Source organism: Physeter macrocephalus, chromosome 12, assembly GCF_002837175.3.
Source record: "Physeter macrocephalus isolate SW-GA chromosome 12, ASM283717v5, whole genome shotgun sequence".
NCBI lineage: Eukaryota > Metazoa > Chordata > Mammalia > Artiodactyla > Physeteridae > Physeter > Physeter macrocephalus.
Genome location: NC_041225.1, coordinates 60,896,910 through 60,915,361, shown reverse-complemented (window position 1 = coordinate 60,915,361; position 18,452 = coordinate 60,896,910). Strand labels below are relative to the sequence as shown.

The following is an 18,452-nucleotide window of genomic DNA, read 5'->3' as shown; positions in this document are numbered from 1 at the left end:
ACTACTGGGCATATACCCAGAGAAAACCATAATTCAAAAAGACACATGCACCCCAACATTCACTGCAGCACTATTTACAATAGCCGGGTCATGGACACAACCTAAATGCCCATCGACAGATGGGCAAATGGGTAAAGAAGATGTGGTACATATATACAATGGAATATTACTCAGCCATAAAAAGGAACGGAATTGGGTCATTTTTTGAGACGTGGATGGATCTAGAGACTGTCATACAGAGTGAAGTAAGTCAGAAAGAGAAAAACGTGTACTAATGCATATATGTGGAACCTAGAAAAATGGTACAGATGAGCCGGTTTGCAGAGCAGAAATTGAGACACAGATGTAGGGAACAAACGTATGGACACCAAAGGGGTAAGCGGCGGGGGTGGTGGTGGTGGTGGGATGAATTGGGTGATTGGGATTGACATGTATACACTGATGTGTATAAAATTGATGACTAATAAGAGCCTGCTGTATAAAAAAAAAGTGCCTTGATAAAATGTTTAAAATAAGTCAATACTATGTTAGTTTTTCTCTCTTTTACATTTACAAATATATGTTCACCTTTAAAAAAAAGAAAACGGACAAAAGACATGAAGAGATATTTCATTGAAGTGACATACAGATGGCAAATAAGCATGAAAAGATGCTTATCTGCAGCAATTGTTAAAATATGTAAATTTCCAAACCCCACTCAAAACTCACTGCTCTAGAAAGTTTTTGCTTTTAAAATTTTTTAAATTGTGGAAAATATTGGGTTGGCCAAAGAGTTCCTTTGGGTGTTTTTGTAACATCTTATGGAAAAACTTGAATGAACATTTTGACCAACCCAATATACAAAACATAAAATTCAAAAAAAAAAAGACAAATGCTTTCACACCTAGAGCCTTCGAAACATTTTAGTTTCTTTACTGCACAGTTAAAAGTTCATTTCATTCAAAATAATTATTGGTGGAATATTTTGTTTTTAGACTGATAAGCTACATACTTCTAATTCAAGAAAACATTCACATTCACCTTTTTAACCTAAAACACAATCCTAAATATTTTTAAGAAATCCAATGAAACCAATTATTAATCTTAATAAATCAGAGACATAAAAAAGAAAATCTCCTCCAATCACTGACGTATATGTCAACAAGGTTTGAACAGCGGGGGTCAGGGATGAGCATTACATGTAGACGCTTAAGGTTAAAGTATGTTCTGCAGAGTACACAAAAATCTATGTCATCTATGACTATAGCAGTATGAAGTTCTATAATCAACTGAAATGTCAGTTTAACTTCAATGATGTGAAAAAACCCTTATAAATACAATGATGTATAAAATGTTGTCAACAGATAATTCTGTATGCAAAAAAAAAAAAAAAAAAAGGAGTAAAAGAGCACGAATGACCTTGCTCAGCCCCTGCTGCAGAAAGTGATCCAAGTGATGCCAATAAAAACCAATGAAGAGTCCATCCCTCAATTCTTCACTTATGTAGGGATCTAAACCACAATCCTCAGTGCAAGATCTACAAGCACATCACACAACCATTCTTAAGACATGATCTCTTGGTGTCTGTTTGCCATTTTCTACAATGGAATCAGAAGGCCTAAAAAGAGCACAAAATACAGTACATCTCTAGTAAATGACTCTCTGGATTAACAGACACTCTCCATTCCCTCTATGAAATATTCAGACTGGGCCATGTGAACTGAATAGTGCCAGTGCACTATTCCTGCCCTTCCCTGTTGAGTTGCTTGCCAAGTTAACTGTCCTTCTTCACAAGCTTTTTTATACCACCTGTTGGTATTGTCATGAATTAAATATTACAAAAACTAATGAAATAATAATTATTAGGAAGAAGGTCTTAAAGAAATCTAGTCCCACTCTCTCATTTACAAATGAGAAAACTGAGGTCCAAAGAGGGTGCTCACCATCATACAAATAGTTAAGGGTGGTAGATCTGGGACTAAAATCAATTGTATGAAATTCTATTCCAGAAATCATGCTGTCTCTCTCCGCATTGACAGTCTCAAACATATATCATCCTGCTTTAATTTAAATTGTACTGTGAGGGACTTCCCTGGTGGTCCAGTGGTTAAGACTCTGCACTTCCAATGCAGGGGGCACAGGTTCGATCCCTGGTTGGGGAACTAAGATCCCACACGTCGCGAGGCACAGCCAAAAAATTTTAAAAATAATTTTTTTTAATTAAAAAAATAAATTGTACTGTGAAATATTCCATTAATCGGATTCTTCAGCCAAGTATTCAGACCTCTAGGCCCCATTATTCATTCTGTAGGTGGCTGTGAGATGTGCGTAAGCATGTAATGGTCATTTGCTACTTTTTTCATCTGCTCTACATCCCTTCCCCTTGGGAAATGCCCTTCCCTCTCTCTATGCAATAATGGTAGGGTTGTTATTTTCCCTGCCACAGGGTGGGCTCATGACGCAGGCCAAAGTGCACTAGTCTCCTAGACACAGCAGTTGGTGCAAACTTCGCCTCTTAGAGTTCTTTGGAAGAAATGATTTGGGTGTTGGGGAAAAGGGTTATTTCTTCTGGATCACTAGCTGGGTGGATGATGAAGTTGCCAACAGCTATCTTTGCCATCAGGTAATGAGACACAACAAAGAGAAAAATATTACAGAATATCTACAGCCTCTATTGATACTGATCCATAGACTTTCAGACCTCATGTGATTAAAGTGGGCACTAGACTCAAAAGTCAGCAATTTTCCATGTTGAGGCAGGAGATAGATGGGCCCCAGGGTGAGCAGCCGGAGTTCATCCCCTGTGGACAGATACTCCAAAACAGCAGGAGGGAGAAGAGCTAACCCTGCCCAAATAAGAGATAAAAGACCACATATTCCTCATTCTTGAAGTCAAGGAGACCTTCTCCACTACACACGCACAGAAAGGCTCCCTGAAGGTCAAAAAGGGAGGGGGTGCTACCCCATAGTAAGTGATGCCATCCTACTCATACGCCTCTTCGCTGGAATCCATCTTGGCTAAGAGATGCACGCACACACACGGGAGGACCCTGAGATATACCGATATGGACTCAGAACCAGGCAAAGCAAGATGATTGGCCAAAGGAAACCCAGAAGAAATGCCCCATAAAAGTGATTCAGGGGCTTCCCTGGTGGCGCAGCGGTTGCGCGTCCGCCTGCCGATGCAGGGGAACCGGGTTCGCGCCCGTCTGGGAGGAACCGGGTTCGCGCCCCGGTCTGGGAGGATCCCACATGCCGCGGAGCGGCTGGGCCCGTGAGCCATGGCCGCTGAGCCTGCGCGTCCGGAGCCTGTCCTCCGCAACGGGAGAGGCCACAGCAGAGGGAGGCCCGCATACCACAAAAAAAAAAAAAAAAAAGTGATTCAAACTACCACGAGGACACAACTCTCTCTCTGAGCTCGCCCATGTGTCTATCCACAGGTACTCTTTTCCTCCTAATAAACACTTGTTTCACTACTTTCCGTCTCTATGTGGAAATTCAATTCTACAACAGCTCATGGGCCAGGGCCTTGTCACTGGCCACTGGTTCCTTGTGGTCTAGTGGCTAAGATTCAGCACTCTCACTGCCACGGCCCAACCTCAATTTCTGGCCATGAACCAAAATCCTGCTTCAAGCCACTGCAGGCTGAGGCCACCCAAGAGCAATGTGACCTAGTATCAAATGATGAACTAGGTCAACCAGGTTTTCTCTCAGAAATGTTAATTATAAAACATAGAAAATATTGAACAGTTAAGGTGAAGGGCCATGAGATAGCATTGGAGCCCTAGTGGAAAGACAGAATTGTGAGGGAGAAAACAAGGAGACATAGCAGATGTCATGAAGATGTCACATAAGAGAGAGAAAAAGAATTGCATATCTCTAGCATTGTTTAAATTCCTCACAGTTTTCCAGTTGGATGCTAACAGTATGCAAATGGTCCATTCATTTAAAACATATTTACTAAGAGCCTGCAAATGTTTAAAATACATGGAAGATTCGATTATTATAGAAAAATATTCACTTTCTCCCCTGCTCCCTCAAAGAAAAAAACATACTTCTCTGCCCCCTAACTTTAGGCTTGGCTAACTATCTTACTTTGGCCAACAGGATATTAGTAGGTGCTTAAAATGTGCTTCAGTGGTTGCGTTTGCTCTCTTATACCTCTGTCGTCACCATGAAAACATGTCAGCCCAGAATTAGAGGCAAGTGGACCAAGCATGCAGCATAGAGCCACTCAGCTGATCACAGCCTATGTCAGTCAACTCCCAGGTGGCCCACAAACACAATAAATGCTCATTGTTGAGTTGTGACGGTGTAGTTATTTGTTACTCACTGATAGGATACACTGAGGATGAGATGCTGTGGGCCACTTAAAGGCTGTCCTTACTCAGGCTTTCCACAACATGTAACAGTATCTACTAAAAATCAACTAGCCAGAGCCTGTGCAGAAGATGGAGATTAATAAAATATCACCTTTTCCCTGGAAGAACTCCTATTCTAGTGAGAAAGTTGGACTCTGATCAAATGATCATAAAATAATGTGATATGAGGTTCACCCATATAGTGAGCTGAAGGTCTAACTCAGCCAGAGGAGTCAGCAGAGGCTTCACGTAAGAGGGGATTGAAACAGAGGTCTGAAGGATGAACAGTCATTCATCAAGTAGAGAAGTAGAAAGACTCTAAGCAGAGGGCACATGTATTCCAAAACATTAAACTTCAAAGCATGTGAGGAGTTCAAATGGCAGCCACAGCTGAAACTTATCCTTATTCTAATGTAGACAGCAATTCAGAATGAATATAAGTGATGGTCAACTAGAATTTTTACTAGGAATCACTGAAGTCGTCACGATAAGATTTGATTGATCATTTTAAGGCCCTAATTTCCTATTGTGATACTTTAAATTTAGTTGATGTTTACTTCACTATAGAAATTTCCTATAGATAATGATCTATGAGGACTTGCATTTTATTATCCTATAATACCATTTGTAACATTAATTGCAAAACCAGATCATTAATGCTCTGCAAAGGCTTTCAATGCATCAGCAAACAAATGATCTTGGAGCTGTGTCATGACAGCACTGGAAGGCCACTGTATGAAAAGGTGACTCGAGACAATTGCAAACAAGGTAACCGCCAAAATACTAAAAGCACAATCTCAAGTAACCTGGCAATAGCTGGGAAACTCTCCTCGAAATATAAGTCAGAAATGGAAAATGTCCTGTTGAATAAAGTGTTCGGCAGGAAACCCCAGGCAGAAGCATAACACTGGGATGTAAACAATAAACAGATTTCACTTCAAGCAGTTTGGAAAGAGCGTCAGTGTCGTCAAATCAGAAAATCTTCAAACCTGCACACGACTGAAGTTACCAGCAACAGCAGCAACTTGGAAGTGCTAAAAGATAACCGCCAGTAAACAAATCAACATACTTAGACACCAAGAATCTCTCTGATCGCTTCAAACCATAAGATAAACATGTAACTTTCGCGTGAAAGCGAAGCGGGAGGGCGCGGGGGCAGCTGTTGCAACTCCCTTCGCTCTCCGCTCCACGGAAGAAACCCAAGCAACACGTGCAACGTCACTGTCCCAACACAGTCAACCACGCTGATCACCAAGAGAGGGGCCAGATTTGGAGCTAGAACCAGGCTAGGAGTTAAGAAGCAAGGGGAAGAAACCAGGGGAAGAAAGTAAAACAGAAGCAGGAAAGAAGAACAGTAAGGACTGGGGAGCGGCGGTCCCACCGACCCTACTGGCGAGCAAGGAGAAAAGTCCCTCAGATGCAGACTAATGTCTAAAAGGGATCTTCTCCTTCGATCTGAGTTTCCCAGGACTCAGCCTCGGCTGCCCCCTCCCTGCCCAATGCCACCTGATACCTCCTTTTGGCGCGACCCTTAGGTGAACCAAGGGGGCGCTTCTCAGGAGGCTCCCGGCAAAACTGTGAGAGAACTGCCCGAGCTGCCAAGGGGAGAGTAGCTGCCTGTCGCTGCGAGGGGAGTGGCCAAAGGCAAAGGTGAGTCGAGAAGGCTCTACCTTACCTGCCGCAGGAGCTTCCACCGGGCAGCACCCAAGGGCGCCGAGACTGCGGGTCCCTGAGCGGCGCCGCTGCTTGTCCGCCCCTCGCCCGCTGCGCGCTCAGCCTGGACGGCCCCGGCGTCCGCTACTCGAGACTCCATCCGGCTGGAGCTGGCTATATCCGAGATACCGCCGCCACAGCTCCCCCCTGCCAGGACCTGCCTACTTCTTCCCTGTCAGGATCTGTGACGCCAGGGCTCCCTCCCACTGCCCTAGCGCGCGCTCTCTCCCCGAATTCCGCATTTCCGGTAGTCGCGTCTCCTTAGCAACCAGGGCAGCGAAGCTCTTGCCACTGCACCATTTTGCTGGTGGCCATCTTGAGTGAGGGCACACCAGAGGGTGAGGGAACTGTGGCAGACCTAGTGCGACGCCGCCCCCTTTGGTTCCCTTCTCTCCTGTTTCATCTCTAGCTCTGAAGACTAGCAAAGAACCAAAAGGCTTATATCTTTGAGCGTTAATGAACCCAGGAGGAGTAAAAAGCCATTCCTGACCACAATAAAGATGGCGGAATCCACTTAGTGCTCGTGCCAGACGGGGATTACGTAGACGGCGTGCTGCAAACCAGCTCCGGGCGGCTCTGGGTAGGCTGTCGTTCTGCTAGCTGCAGAGCGAGCGCAGACTTCGGCGGACTGCGACTGAGGTGGCAGCAGCGCTCCTTCCTGAGAGCTTCGGGTTCTCCGGCCTGCCTTCACTCGTTTCGGTGTCTAGAGCGAGACTGACTTTCAGTTTGCGTACGTATGGGGGGCGTAGGCTGGGAGTCTCTTCCCTTCACCCCGTCCTCACCCCCACCCAACCATCCCTCAGTCCCTTGGTCCTAGCTTTTCGACCGGTGTTCCTTCACTGCGTGGCACATGATACCGCTCCCTCTCACACTCGGATGCACAGGGAAAACGAATAGGTTCTCCCAGAAACACCCATTCGTCTACCCTACCCCTATCCCTAGCCCTGCCTACTGTCTTCTCCCTGTGGGTGAAAGATAGATGGATGGAGGCTGCGGGCACGGATGTAGTGGTTTAGGGCCTTTATTTTATTTTCTCTTATTTTATTTTGTTTGTTTTTGCTGGTGTCAGCTGCACATCCCCTATACCCATTCCCCCGTTTTTTTGCTGCGATATAGAAAGAGGTTAAGAGCGGCAGGGGCGTCGTAGCGGATCCGAGCTGTGGTAAAGCTGACGCACTATTGTATAATACCTTTGATACCGAGGAGCAATTTGTGGAAGACTTCCATGATGACATTCAACAGTGTGCAACATACCTAGATTTTTCCTGCCCTAAAAATAGTAGCCACCGTTTATTGAGTGGTTACTACGTGCCAGGCACTTCATTAAGATTTTAACATAAATTGTTTAATTGTTAGAACAGCTACTTCATAGAGTAAGTGGGGTCATTATCTCTGTTTTGCAGATGATGAAACTAAGCACAGGTGGTAAGTGCAGGAATGAAGACCTGAACCCAGGTTTCTCTGACTTAACTACTTACTAGGCTTATTTACCTTGATAGGTTAATAAGCACCAGCTTCCCAAGAGAAAACAGATGGCGTCACATTTCATGTGTGCCTCCTGAAGTGTTTTTTGTTTTTTTCAACTAAAGAGCTAAACACCTTTTTGACATTAAAGTCCAGTTGTTGTTATGTCCAGATAGACTTACTGCTCTACTATTTACTGTTCAGGTGACCTGGGGTACTTGCTTAAACCTTCCTGAGCCACAGTTTGCTCACCTGTGAGGGCAACATCATAATAGCTACTCTGTCAGGTCCCTATGAAGTTTAAATTAAATGAAGTATATAAAAGCATGTGGCACGAAGCAAACACTCAATAAATACTAATCCCTTCTCCTCTACCTTTATTAAGTAATTGGACTTTTCCAGTTTATCCTCCACATACAAACCAAAGATAAGTTCTGAATTATGTGAAATCAAAGCCGTTTTGCCTTTAAAAGCCCTCAGAGTTCCTGAGGTGCCTCCATTAAGTCTGTGTATTTATTTGCAAATTTTTATTTTGTTTTTTTGTTTTCTGTTTGTTTGTTTTAGTTTGCCCATGTGTGTACCAGAATCAGTGCTGCATAGTTTGAGCCTGACAGGATTGACTTTGCAAATGAGACATTTATGACACATCTGCCAAGAAGTATGATTTGAATTAAACTTTAACTTTTACAAGTTTTCAGATACTTTGAGTTATCAGCTGTCTGCGGTTATTTGTAACCGGAGGGGTACACAGCCCCAAAGGGGAGGGATAAGAACTGCAGATCTTAGATGCTCTGAGAACCCACTACTATATAATCATTCCTATGAAAATCATTCATGTGCTGGCAGCCCCAAAGGGAGCATAAACCAGGGACTTTGATATCATGCAGCAGAAGAGCAAATTATTTCTCCAGGCTTTGAAGTATAGTATTCCTCACCTTGGGAAATGCATGCAGAGACAGCACGTGAATCACTGTAACTTCGCTGATCATTATTACAATAGAATAAAATTGAAAAAATATCACCTAACCAAGTGTCTGCAGAATAAACCCAGGATATCAGAGTTAGCAAGAAACATCCCAAGTCGGAACTTCTCATGTAAGGTATGGACTGTTTAAGTTAACCTATGTGTAGGCCTTTAAATTTAATTTTAGTTTAAAAATAAAGAATGGGTTGGATATCAGTTACTAATTTTCTCAATAATTCTGGTTTGATTTTTTAAATATTCAGGCTTAATTGTAGTCATATATAAGTATAAAAGAATATATACATATATATTTATAGAGCTCTAATGTAATATATAAAAATGTAGATTTATAAAAAATGATTCAGCATAAGAACTCCTTATTGTGCCTACCAGTGCAATTCAAAGTATAATTTGGCTTTCTAAAATTCCTAGACTAACATAAAGCTCTTAATAAAAATCTCATAATATGCTGATTATTTTATGAATCCCAAATTAGGAAACTTCAGTAAAGACCATGTAATTGTGTTACTTCTCTGTTAAAAAAAAAAAAAAAAAAGCGATTTGCATTTTATACCACTTGTGTCCTTCAGGAAGATGCTTTCAGACCATTGTACTCTGGCCAGACCCCAAGCCGTGGGCATGACCTCAACCTTGAGGACCTGTTGCCCTTGTATGTAGAATGACCACATATCCTGGGTTGCCTCCGACAGTCTCAGTCTACACATATTTTCCCTATGTTATTATTAATAGTGTCCCCTTTCCTCTCAGAAGTGTCTTGGTTAGGATAGTAAATTATATGTGCATCCTAATTATTTGAGATTAAGCTATTTATGCTGCTCTTTGACACCCCTCCCCTACCTCATACTTGCTATGTTCCTTAGGTTCCTTAAATTGTGTTTAGGGGTGATATTCTTGCACTATTTAACGTATTTTGTTATTTTAATATCTTAATTTCTGGTTTTAATTGTTTTGTTACATACTAATCTTTTTAGTCTGTTTTGGCTTATTTTTTATTGTAAAATATATGTAACAAAATTTTCCACTTTAACCATTTTTAAGTGTATAAGTCAGTGGCATTAATTACATGATAGTGTTGTACAGCTGTTACAACTATTTGCAAAACCCTGTCCTCACCTGAAAAAAATACCCATTAAGAAAGAACTCTCCACTGCTGCTTTCCTGAGCCCCTGGGAACCTTTAATCTACTTTCTGTCTCTATGAATTTCCCTATTCTAGATAATTCATATAAGTGGAATTATATAATATTTAACCTTTTGTGTTTGGCTTATTTCACTTAGCATAATGTTTTCAAGGTTCATTCATATTGTAGCATATCTGGGAAGTTTGTTCCTTTTAGTGGCTGAATAATTTTCCATTATATGTATATACCACATTCTGTTTATCCATTCATCTGTTGATAGATACTTGAGCAACTTCATCTGTTTATAAAAATGATATTTTTAATATTCTACTCGATTCTTCTGGTTTTTAATTTAATTTTTGCTCTTTTCGTAGCTCATACTTATTTGTTATGGGGAGTTTGGGGGGAGTTTTGTTGTTGTTTGCTTTCAACTTTTTATCTGTTAGTCCTAGACTTTTTACACTTCAGTCATGCAAATTTTTCTTTTTATGGCATCTTAGTTTAGCACTTTCTTTCTGTACTCAAATTTTTTATGTCTTTTATTTCATTTTTATCTTCTGTGTGTGTGTATTTGCACACGGGTCCTACTTTAGAAAGATAAACTTTAAAATTTTACCTATTGGACACATTTTAGCATTTAGATCTTTTTACTTTGAATTGTGTTTAGAACATTTTGTCATCTTGTACTTTTATCTTAAGTCTTAGTTTATAAATAGTAGGCAGGAATTACCATCAGAGTGACAGCTGTGAGATTAGCTCACACCCTGTGCAGGAGTTTGACTATTTTTTCCCTCCATTTGTCCCTGAAGCAACTTTTCAGTTCTCTTTCATGGAATCCTGTCACCTGGAAGCTTTAACCTGATTCAGTGACTCCAAGAAAAGGAGCTTTATTAGTAATTCTTTCACCTGGTAGTGTTCCTGCTTTCACATGTCATATATCAACCATTCCTTCTGTGAGAAATGATATGATCTAAAAACTGTGGTCTCTGTCCTTTACTATCACTGGGACCTGAGGAAGCTGTGAAGAGACCTGTAGGCAAGAATGTACATTTAAGTAAACATCCAGTCAGTTCCAACTTTGTGCACTCTTATGGGAACAACAAAGTAGAAAAAGTAATTAGTGCCTGTAGACAAATTAAAATATATTTACTTAAAGACTTATAAGATAACTAAAGAGTAAAAGAGGGCAGCCTGTATAATATCATAGAAATGCCAGAAAGCAAGAGATCTAGCTGTCACTGGTGTGTCTGTGAACTAGTCAGGACTCTTATCTTTCTAACTGGAAATAAAGGGGGGAATTTCAACTTGGTGTTCTCTAAAAGTCCTCCAAATGCTAAAATTTCATGATTTTATATCTCTGCCTTATTACCTTACCAACAAATTGTCATCTATACATTTGGGACTCTAGTACCGACTCCTGCAGTCAGGCTGCGTATCTGAAATCCTGGGGAACTTTTTAGAAATGCAAATTCCTGGATCTCACCCCACATCTGCTGGATCAGAATCTCTAATGGCTGAGGCCTAGGGATCTCTTTTTTGTTTTGTTTTAAGTTCCTCAACTAATTCTGAAATTCCCAGTCTGCCAGTGACAGTGGACCTGCCTTTAGGAGCTAGACAACGTTTGTGATCAAATGTCGCTGACCTAAACCTCATTGAATTCATTTAGTTCTGAAGTTCTTACTGGCAGATACCTTGACTTTCCATTTTACATTAGCCACATGGCAAGAGGAACTTATTCCATTACGCTCATGCACGAGCTAGTAATATTCAAAGACTAGCATCAAACCAGATACCACATTTCTTTTTTTTTTTTTTTTTTTTTTGCGGTACGCGGGCCTCTCACTGTTGTGGCCTCTCCCGTTGTGGAGCACAGGCTCCAGACGCGCAGGCTCAGTAGCCATGGTTCATGGGCCCAGCCGCTCTGCGGCATGTGGGATCTTCCCGGACCGGGGCACGAACCCGTGTTCCCTGCATCGGCAGGCAGACTCTCAATCACTGCGCCACCAGGGAAGCCCATACCACATTTCTTTATCTTTCACATCATCCTATTCTGCTCTGCCTACAAAAATAATTCCTAAAATCTTTGATCATGATAAATTGAATGATACACAAAAGGAAAACCAAGTAAAGAAAAGAAAATGTTTAAACATTTGTTCATTGACTCTCTGCAATATAGATTAGCAGTTCTTACAGTAGTTTCTAAGATAGATAGGTTGACAGATACCTCCTTCACTGGCAGTAGTGATCTTGGATTTGTGGGATCACTGGTTCTGACAGGTTCAAAACATCATCAGGAAAGAAGGAAAACTCAGGAAACCCAGAAAGAAGAGAAAAATTGTACTCTCACAATAGTTTGTTTTTTTTAAAATAATAATTCATGGAGTGGGACTGCATTGTAGCTACCACTTCTGTTTTTAAATTTAATTTAATTTATTTTTTTATACAGCGGGTTCTTATTAGTCATCCATTTTATACACATCAGTGTATACATGTCAATCCCAATCTCCCAATTCATCACACCCCCCCCCCCCCCCCCCCCCCCCCCCCCCCCCCCCCCCCCCCCCCCCACTTTTTTTTTATACAGCAGGCTCTTATTAGTCATCAATTTTATACACATCAGTGTATACATGTCAATCCCAATCACCCAATTCATCCCACCACCACCACCACCCCCGCCGCTTACCCCTTTGGTGTCCATACGTTTGTTCCCTACATCTGTGTCTCAATTTCTGCTCTGCAAACCGGCTCATCTGTACCATTTTCTAGGTTCCACATATATGCATTAACATACAATATTTGTTTTTCTCTTTCTCACTTGCTTCATTCTGTATGACAGTCTCTAGATGCATCCACGTCTCAACAAATGACCCAATTCCATTCCTTTTTATGGCTGAGTAATATTCCATTATATATGTATCACATCTTCTTTATCCATTTGGCGGTTGATGGGCATTTAGGTTGTGTCCATGACCTGGCTATTGTACGTAGTACTGCAATGAACATTGGGGTGCATGTGTCTTTTTGAATTATGGTTTTCTCTGGGTATATGCCCAGTAGTGGGATTGCTGGCTCATATGGTAATTCTATTTTTAGTTTTTTAAGGAACCTCCATACTGTTCTCCATAGTAGCTATATCAGTTTACATTCCCACCAACAGTGCAAGAGGATTCCCTTTCCTCACACCCTCTCCAGCATTTGTTGTTTGTAGATTTTCTGATGATACCCATTCTAACCAGTATGAGGTGATACCTCATTGTAGTTTTGATTTGCATTTCTCTAACAATTAGTGATGTTGAGCAGCTTTTCATGTACCTCTTGGCCATCTGTATCTCTTCCTTGGAGAAATGTCTATTTAGGTCTTCTGCCCATTTTTGGATTGCGTTGTTTTTTTAATATTGAGCTGCATGAGCTGTTTATATATTTTGGAGATTAATCCTTTGTCTGTTGCTGCGTTTGCAAATATTTTCTCCCATCTGAGAGTTGTCTTTTCGTCTTGTTTATGGTTTCCTTTGCTGTGTGAAAGCTTTTAAGTTTCACTAGGCCCCATTTGTTTACTTCTGTTTTTATTTCCATTACTCTAGGAGGTGGATCAAAAAAGACCTTACTGTGATTTATGTCAAAGAGTGTTCTTTCTGTGTTTTCCTCTAAGAGTTTTATAGTGCCTGGTCTTACATTTAGGTCTCTTATCAATTTTGAGTTTATTTCTGTGTATGGTGTTAGGGAGTGTTCTAATTTCATTCTTTTACATGGAGCTGTCCAGTTTTCCCAGCACCACTTGTTTAAGAGACTGTCTTTTTTCCATTGTATATCCTTGCCTCCTTTGTCATAGATTAGTTGACCATAGGTGCGTGGGTTTATCTCTGGGCTTTTTATTCTGTTCCATTGATCTATATTTCTGTTTTTGTGTCAGTACCATATTGTCTTGATTACTGTAACTCTGTAGGATAGTCTGAAGTCAGGGAGTCTGATTCCTCCAGCTACGTTTGTTTCCCTCAAGAATGCTTACGCTATTTAGGGTGTTTTGTGTCTCCATACAAATTTTAAGATTTTTTGTTTTAGTTCTGTAAAAAAAAAATGCCATTGGTAATTTGATAGGGATTGCATTGAATCTATAGATTGCCTTGGTAGTACAGTCATTTTGACAGTATTGATTCTTACAATCTAAGAACATGGTATGTCTTTCTGTCTGTCATCTTCGATTTCTTTCATCAGTGTCCTGTAGTTTTGGGGTTATAGGTCTTTTGTCTCCTTAGGTAGGTTTATTCCTAGGTATTTTATTCTTTTTGATGCAAGAGTAAATGGGATTGTTTCTTTAATTTCTCTTTCTGATCTTTTGTTGTTACTGCATAGAAATGCAACAGATTTCTGTGTATTAATTTTGTATCCTGCAACTTTACAGAATTCATTGATGAGCTCTAGTAGTTTTCTGGTAGCTTCTTCAGAATTTTCTATGGATAGCATCATGTCATCTGCAACAGTGACAGTTTTACTTCTTCTTTTCCAATTTGGATTCCTTGTGTTTCTTTTTCTTCTCTGATTGCCATGCCTAGGACTTCCAAAACTATGTTGAATAAAAGTGGCAAGAGTGGACATACTTGTCTTGATTCCTGATCTTAGAGGAAATACTTTCAGCTTTTCACCACTGAGTTTGATATTAGCTATAGTTTTGTCATATATGGCCTTTAGTATGTTGAGGTATGTTCTCTCTATACCCACTTTCTGGAGAGTTATCATCATAAATGGGTGTTGAATTTTGTCAAAAGCTTTTTCTATTGAGATGATCATATGGTTTTTATTCTTTAATTTGTTGATGTGGTTTGTCACACTGATTGTTTTGTGGATATTGAAAAATCCTTGCATCCCTGGGATAAATCCCACTTTTTCATGGTGTATGATCCTTTTAATATATCATTGGATTCAGTTTGCAAATATTTTGTTGAAGATTTTTGCATCTATCTTCATCAGTGATACTGGCCTGTAATTTTCTTTTTTTGTGGTATCTTTGTCTGATTTTGGTATCAGGGTTGATGGTGGCCTCATAGAATGAGTTTGGAAGTGTTACTTCCTCTGCAGTTTTTTGGAAGAGTTTCAGAAGGATAGGTGTTAACTCGTCTCTAAATGTTTGATAGAATTCACCTGTGAAGCCATCTGGTCCTGGACTTTTGTTAGTTGGGAGGTTTTTAATCACAGATTTCAATTTCACTACTTGTGATTGGTCTGTTCATATTTTCCATTTCTTCCTGGTTCAGTCTTGGGAGATTGTACCTTTCTAAGAATTTGTCCATTTCTTCTAGGTTGTCCATTTTATTGGCATACAGTTGCTTGTAGTAGTCTCTTATGATCCCTTGTATTTCTGTGGTGTCCATTGTAACTTCTCCTTTTTCATTTCTAATTTTATTGATTTGAGCCCTCTACCTTTTTTTCTTGAGGAGTCTGGTTAAAGGTTTATCAATTTTGTTTATCTTTTCATGGAACCAGCTTTTAGTTTCATTGATCTTTTCTATTGTTTTCTTTGTCTCTATTTCATTTATTTCTGCTCTGATCTTTATGATTTCTTTCCTTTTACTAACTTTGAGTTTTGTTTCTTCTTCCTTCTGTATTTGCTTTAGGTGTGAGGTTAGGTTGTTTATTTGAGATTTTCTTGTTTCCTGAGGTAAGATTTTATTGCTATAAACTTCTCTCTTAAGACTGCTTTTGCTGCGTCCCATAGGTTTTGGCTTGGCGTGCTTTTGTTTTTATTTGTCTAGGTATTTTTTGATTTCCTCTTTGATTTCTTCAGTGATCCATTATTTGTTTAGTAGCATATTGTTTAGTCTCCACGTTTGTGTTGTTTAGTTTTTTGTTTTGTTTTGGCTTACAGTTTTTTTAGTTTTCTTTTCCTAGCATTGTAGTTGGAAAAGATTCTTGGTATGATTTCAGTTTTCTTACATTTACCAAGGCTCGCTTTGTGGCCCACCGTGTGATCAGTCCTGGAGAGTGTTCCATGGGTACTGGAGAAGAATGTGTATTCTGCTGCTTTTGGATGGAATGCTCTGTAAATATCAATTAAGTTCATCTGGTCTAATGTGTCATTTAAGGCCTGTGTTTCCTTATTGATTTTCTGTCTGGATCATCTGTCCATTGATGAAAGTGGGGTGTTAAAGTCCCCCACTATTATTGTGTTACTGTTGATTTCCTCTTTTAGAGCTGTTAGCAGTTGCCTTATGTATTGAGGTGCTCCTATGTTGGGTGCATGTATATTTATACTTGGTATATCTTTTTCTTGGATTGATCCTTTGATCATTATGTAGTATCCTTCCTTGTCTCTTGTAACATTATTTTAAAGTCTATTTAGTCTGATATGAGTATTGCTGCTCCAGCTTTCTTTTATTTCCATTTGCATGGGATAGCTTTTTCCATCCCCTCACTTTTAGTCTGTATGTGTCCCTAGATCTGAAGTGGATCTCTTGTAGACAGCATATATATGGGTCTTATTCTTGTATCCATTTAGCCAGTCTTTGTCTTTTACTGGATCATTTAATCCATTTACATTTAAAGTAATTATCGACATGTATGTTCTTATTGCCATTTTGTTAATTGTTTCGGATTTGTTTTTGTAGGTCTTTTTTCAACCCTTCCTCTTTTGTTCTCTTGTGATTTGATGACTAACTTTACTGTTGTGTTTGGATTCCTTTTTCTTTTGTGTGTGTGTATCTATTGTAGATTTTCGGTTTGCAGTTACCATGAGGTTTTGATATAGCAGTCTATATGTAAACAAGATTGTTTTAAGTTGCTGGTCTTTTAATTTCAAATCCATTTCCAATATCCTGCATTTGTACTCTCCTCTTCTCACGATTGCTGGGTTTTTTGTTTGTTTGTTTTTTTTGTGGTATGCGGGCCTCCCTCTGCTGCGGTCTCTCCCGTTGCGGAGCACAGGCCCCGGACGCACAGGCTCAGCGGCCATGGCTCACGGGCCCAGCCGCTCCGCGGCATGTGGGATCCTCCCAGACCGGGGCGCGAACCCGGTTCCCCTGCATCGGCAGGCGGACGTGCAACCACTGCGCCACCAGGGAAGCCCACGATTGCTGGTTTTGATATCATATTTGTATGTGGATCATTTCCTACCTTTACTGTATGTTTGCCTTTACCAGTGAGCTTTTCCATTCTTAATTCTCTTGTTTCTAGTTGTAACCTTTTCTTTTGCACCTTGAGAAGTTCCTTTAGCATTTGTTGCAAAGCTGGTCTCGTGGTGCCAAATTCTCTTAGCTTTTGCTTGTCTATAAAGCTTTATGAGAGCCTTGCTGATTAGAGCATTCTTGGTTGTCGGTTCTTCCATTTCATCACTTTAAATATATCCTGCCACTCCCTTCTGGCTTGCAGAGTGTCTGCTAAGAAATCAGCTGATAACATTATGAGAATTCTCTTGTATGTTATTTGTTGCTCTTCCCTTGTTGCTTTTATTATTTTTTCTTTGTCTTTAATTTTTGTCAATTTGATTACTGTGTGTCTCGGCATGTTCCTCCTTCGGTTTATCTTGCCTGGGACTCTCTGTGCTTCCTGGACTTGAGTGACTGTTTCCTTTCCCACGTTAGGGAAGTTTTCAGCTATTATCTCTTCAGATATTTTCTCAGGTCCCTTCTCTCTGTCTTGTTCTTCTGGGATCCCTATAATGTGAATGTTGATGCCTTTAATGTTGTCCCAGAGGTCTCTTAGACTGTCCTCATTTCTTTTCATTCTTTTTTCTTTATTCTGTTCCGTAGCAGTGATTTCCATCATTCTGTCTTCCAGCTCACTTATCCGTTGTTCTGCCTCAGTTATTCTGCTATTGATTCCTTCAAGTGTATTTTTCATTTCAGTTGTTGTATTGTTCATCTCTGTTTGTTTGTTCTTTAGTTCTTCTCTGTCTTTGTTAAACATTTCTTGTATTTTCTCAATCTGTGCCTTCATTTTTATTTCCAAGATTTTGGATCATCTTTACTATCATTACTCTGAATTCTTTTTCAGGTAGATTGCCTATTTCCACTTCACTTAGATGTTCTTCTGGGGTTTTATCTTATTCCTTCATTCGGGACATATTCCTCTGCCATCTCATTTTGTCTAACTTTCTGTGATTATGGTTTCTGTTCCACAGGCTACAGGATTGTAGTTCTTCTTGCTTCTGCTGTCTGCCCGCTGGTGGATGAGCCTAAGAGGCTTGTCCAGCCTTCCTGGTGGGAAGGACTGGTTCCTGCCCATTGGTGGGTGGGGCTGGGTCTTGTCCCTCTGGTGGGCAGGGCCATGTCAAGGGGTGTGTTTAGTGGGAAGCTGTGTGCTCAGGAACACGTTAAGCAGCCTCTCTGCTGATGTGTTCCTGCCCTGTTGGTTGTTTGGCCTGAGATGTCCGAGCACTGGAGCCTACAGGCTGTTGGGTGGGGCCAGGTCTTGGTGAGAACATTGCAGCCACCAGTAGGGCTCATGCCAATGAGTACTCCCCAGAACTACTGCTGCCAGTGTCTTTGTCCCCACAGTGAGCCATAGCCACCCCCTGCCTCCACAGAAGACCTCCAATACCAGCCAGTAGGTCTGGCCCAGGCTCTTTTGAGGTCATTTCTTTTTTCCCTTGGTCCTGGTGCACATGAGACTTTGTGTGCACCCTCCAAGAGTGCAGTTTCTGTTTGCCCCAGTCCTGTGGAATTCCTGCTATCAAAACCTGATGGCCTTCAAAGCCAGATTCTCTGGAGGCTCCTCCTCCCATTGCCAGACGCCCAGGCTGGTGAGCCTGATGTGGGGCTCAGAACTTTTGCCCCTGTGGGAGAACTTTTATGATACGATTATTTTCCAGTTTGCTGGTCATCTACCCGATGGGTATGGT

General features: G+C 40.8%; 2 protein-coding genes and 1 non-coding gene across 14 annotated transcripts in view; 2 read left to right on the top strand and 1 right to left on the bottom strand.

The window, feature by feature from the left end:
- The window catches only part of CAMKMT (calmodulin-lysine N-methyltransferase), a 408,716-nt gene extending 402,181 nt beyond the window's left edge, over window positions 1–6,535 (bottom strand). For all 5 annotated transcript variants that reach the window (XM_028496782.2, XM_024118955.3, XM_024118956.3 and 2 more), the window contains exon 1: window positions 6,016–6,535. In XM_028496782.2, the coding sequence (XP_028352583.1) occupies window positions 6,016–6,153 (138 nt within the window). In that variant the 5' untranslated portion in view covers window positions 6,154–6,535. The remainder of the gene's footprint in view (window positions 1–6,015) is intronic.
- TRNAG-UCC (transfer RNA glycine (anticodon UCC)) lies at window positions 2,069–2,141 on the top strand. The gene has a single exon. It is a non-coding gene; the product is annotated as a tRNA-Gly (tRNA).
- A 143-nt stretch (window positions 6,536–6,678) lies between the features above and the next one.
- PREPL (prolyl endopeptidase like) overlaps window positions 6,679–18,452 on the top strand; it is a 45,458-nt gene continuing 33,684 nt past the window's right edge. For 3 of the 8 annotated variants that reach the window (XM_055089164.1, XM_055089163.1, XM_028496778.2), the window contains exon 1: window positions 8,088–8,617. In XM_055089164.1, coding sequence (XP_054945139.1) covers window positions 8,399–8,617 — 219 coding nt within the window. In that variant the 5' untranslated portion in view covers window positions 8,088–8,398. Of the gene's footprint in view, window positions 6,784–8,081; window positions 8,618–18,452 lie in introns of those variants that run through there. The other 5 variants (XM_024118676.3, XM_028496779.2, XM_007111386.4 and 2 more) reach the window with 5 other exon arrangements.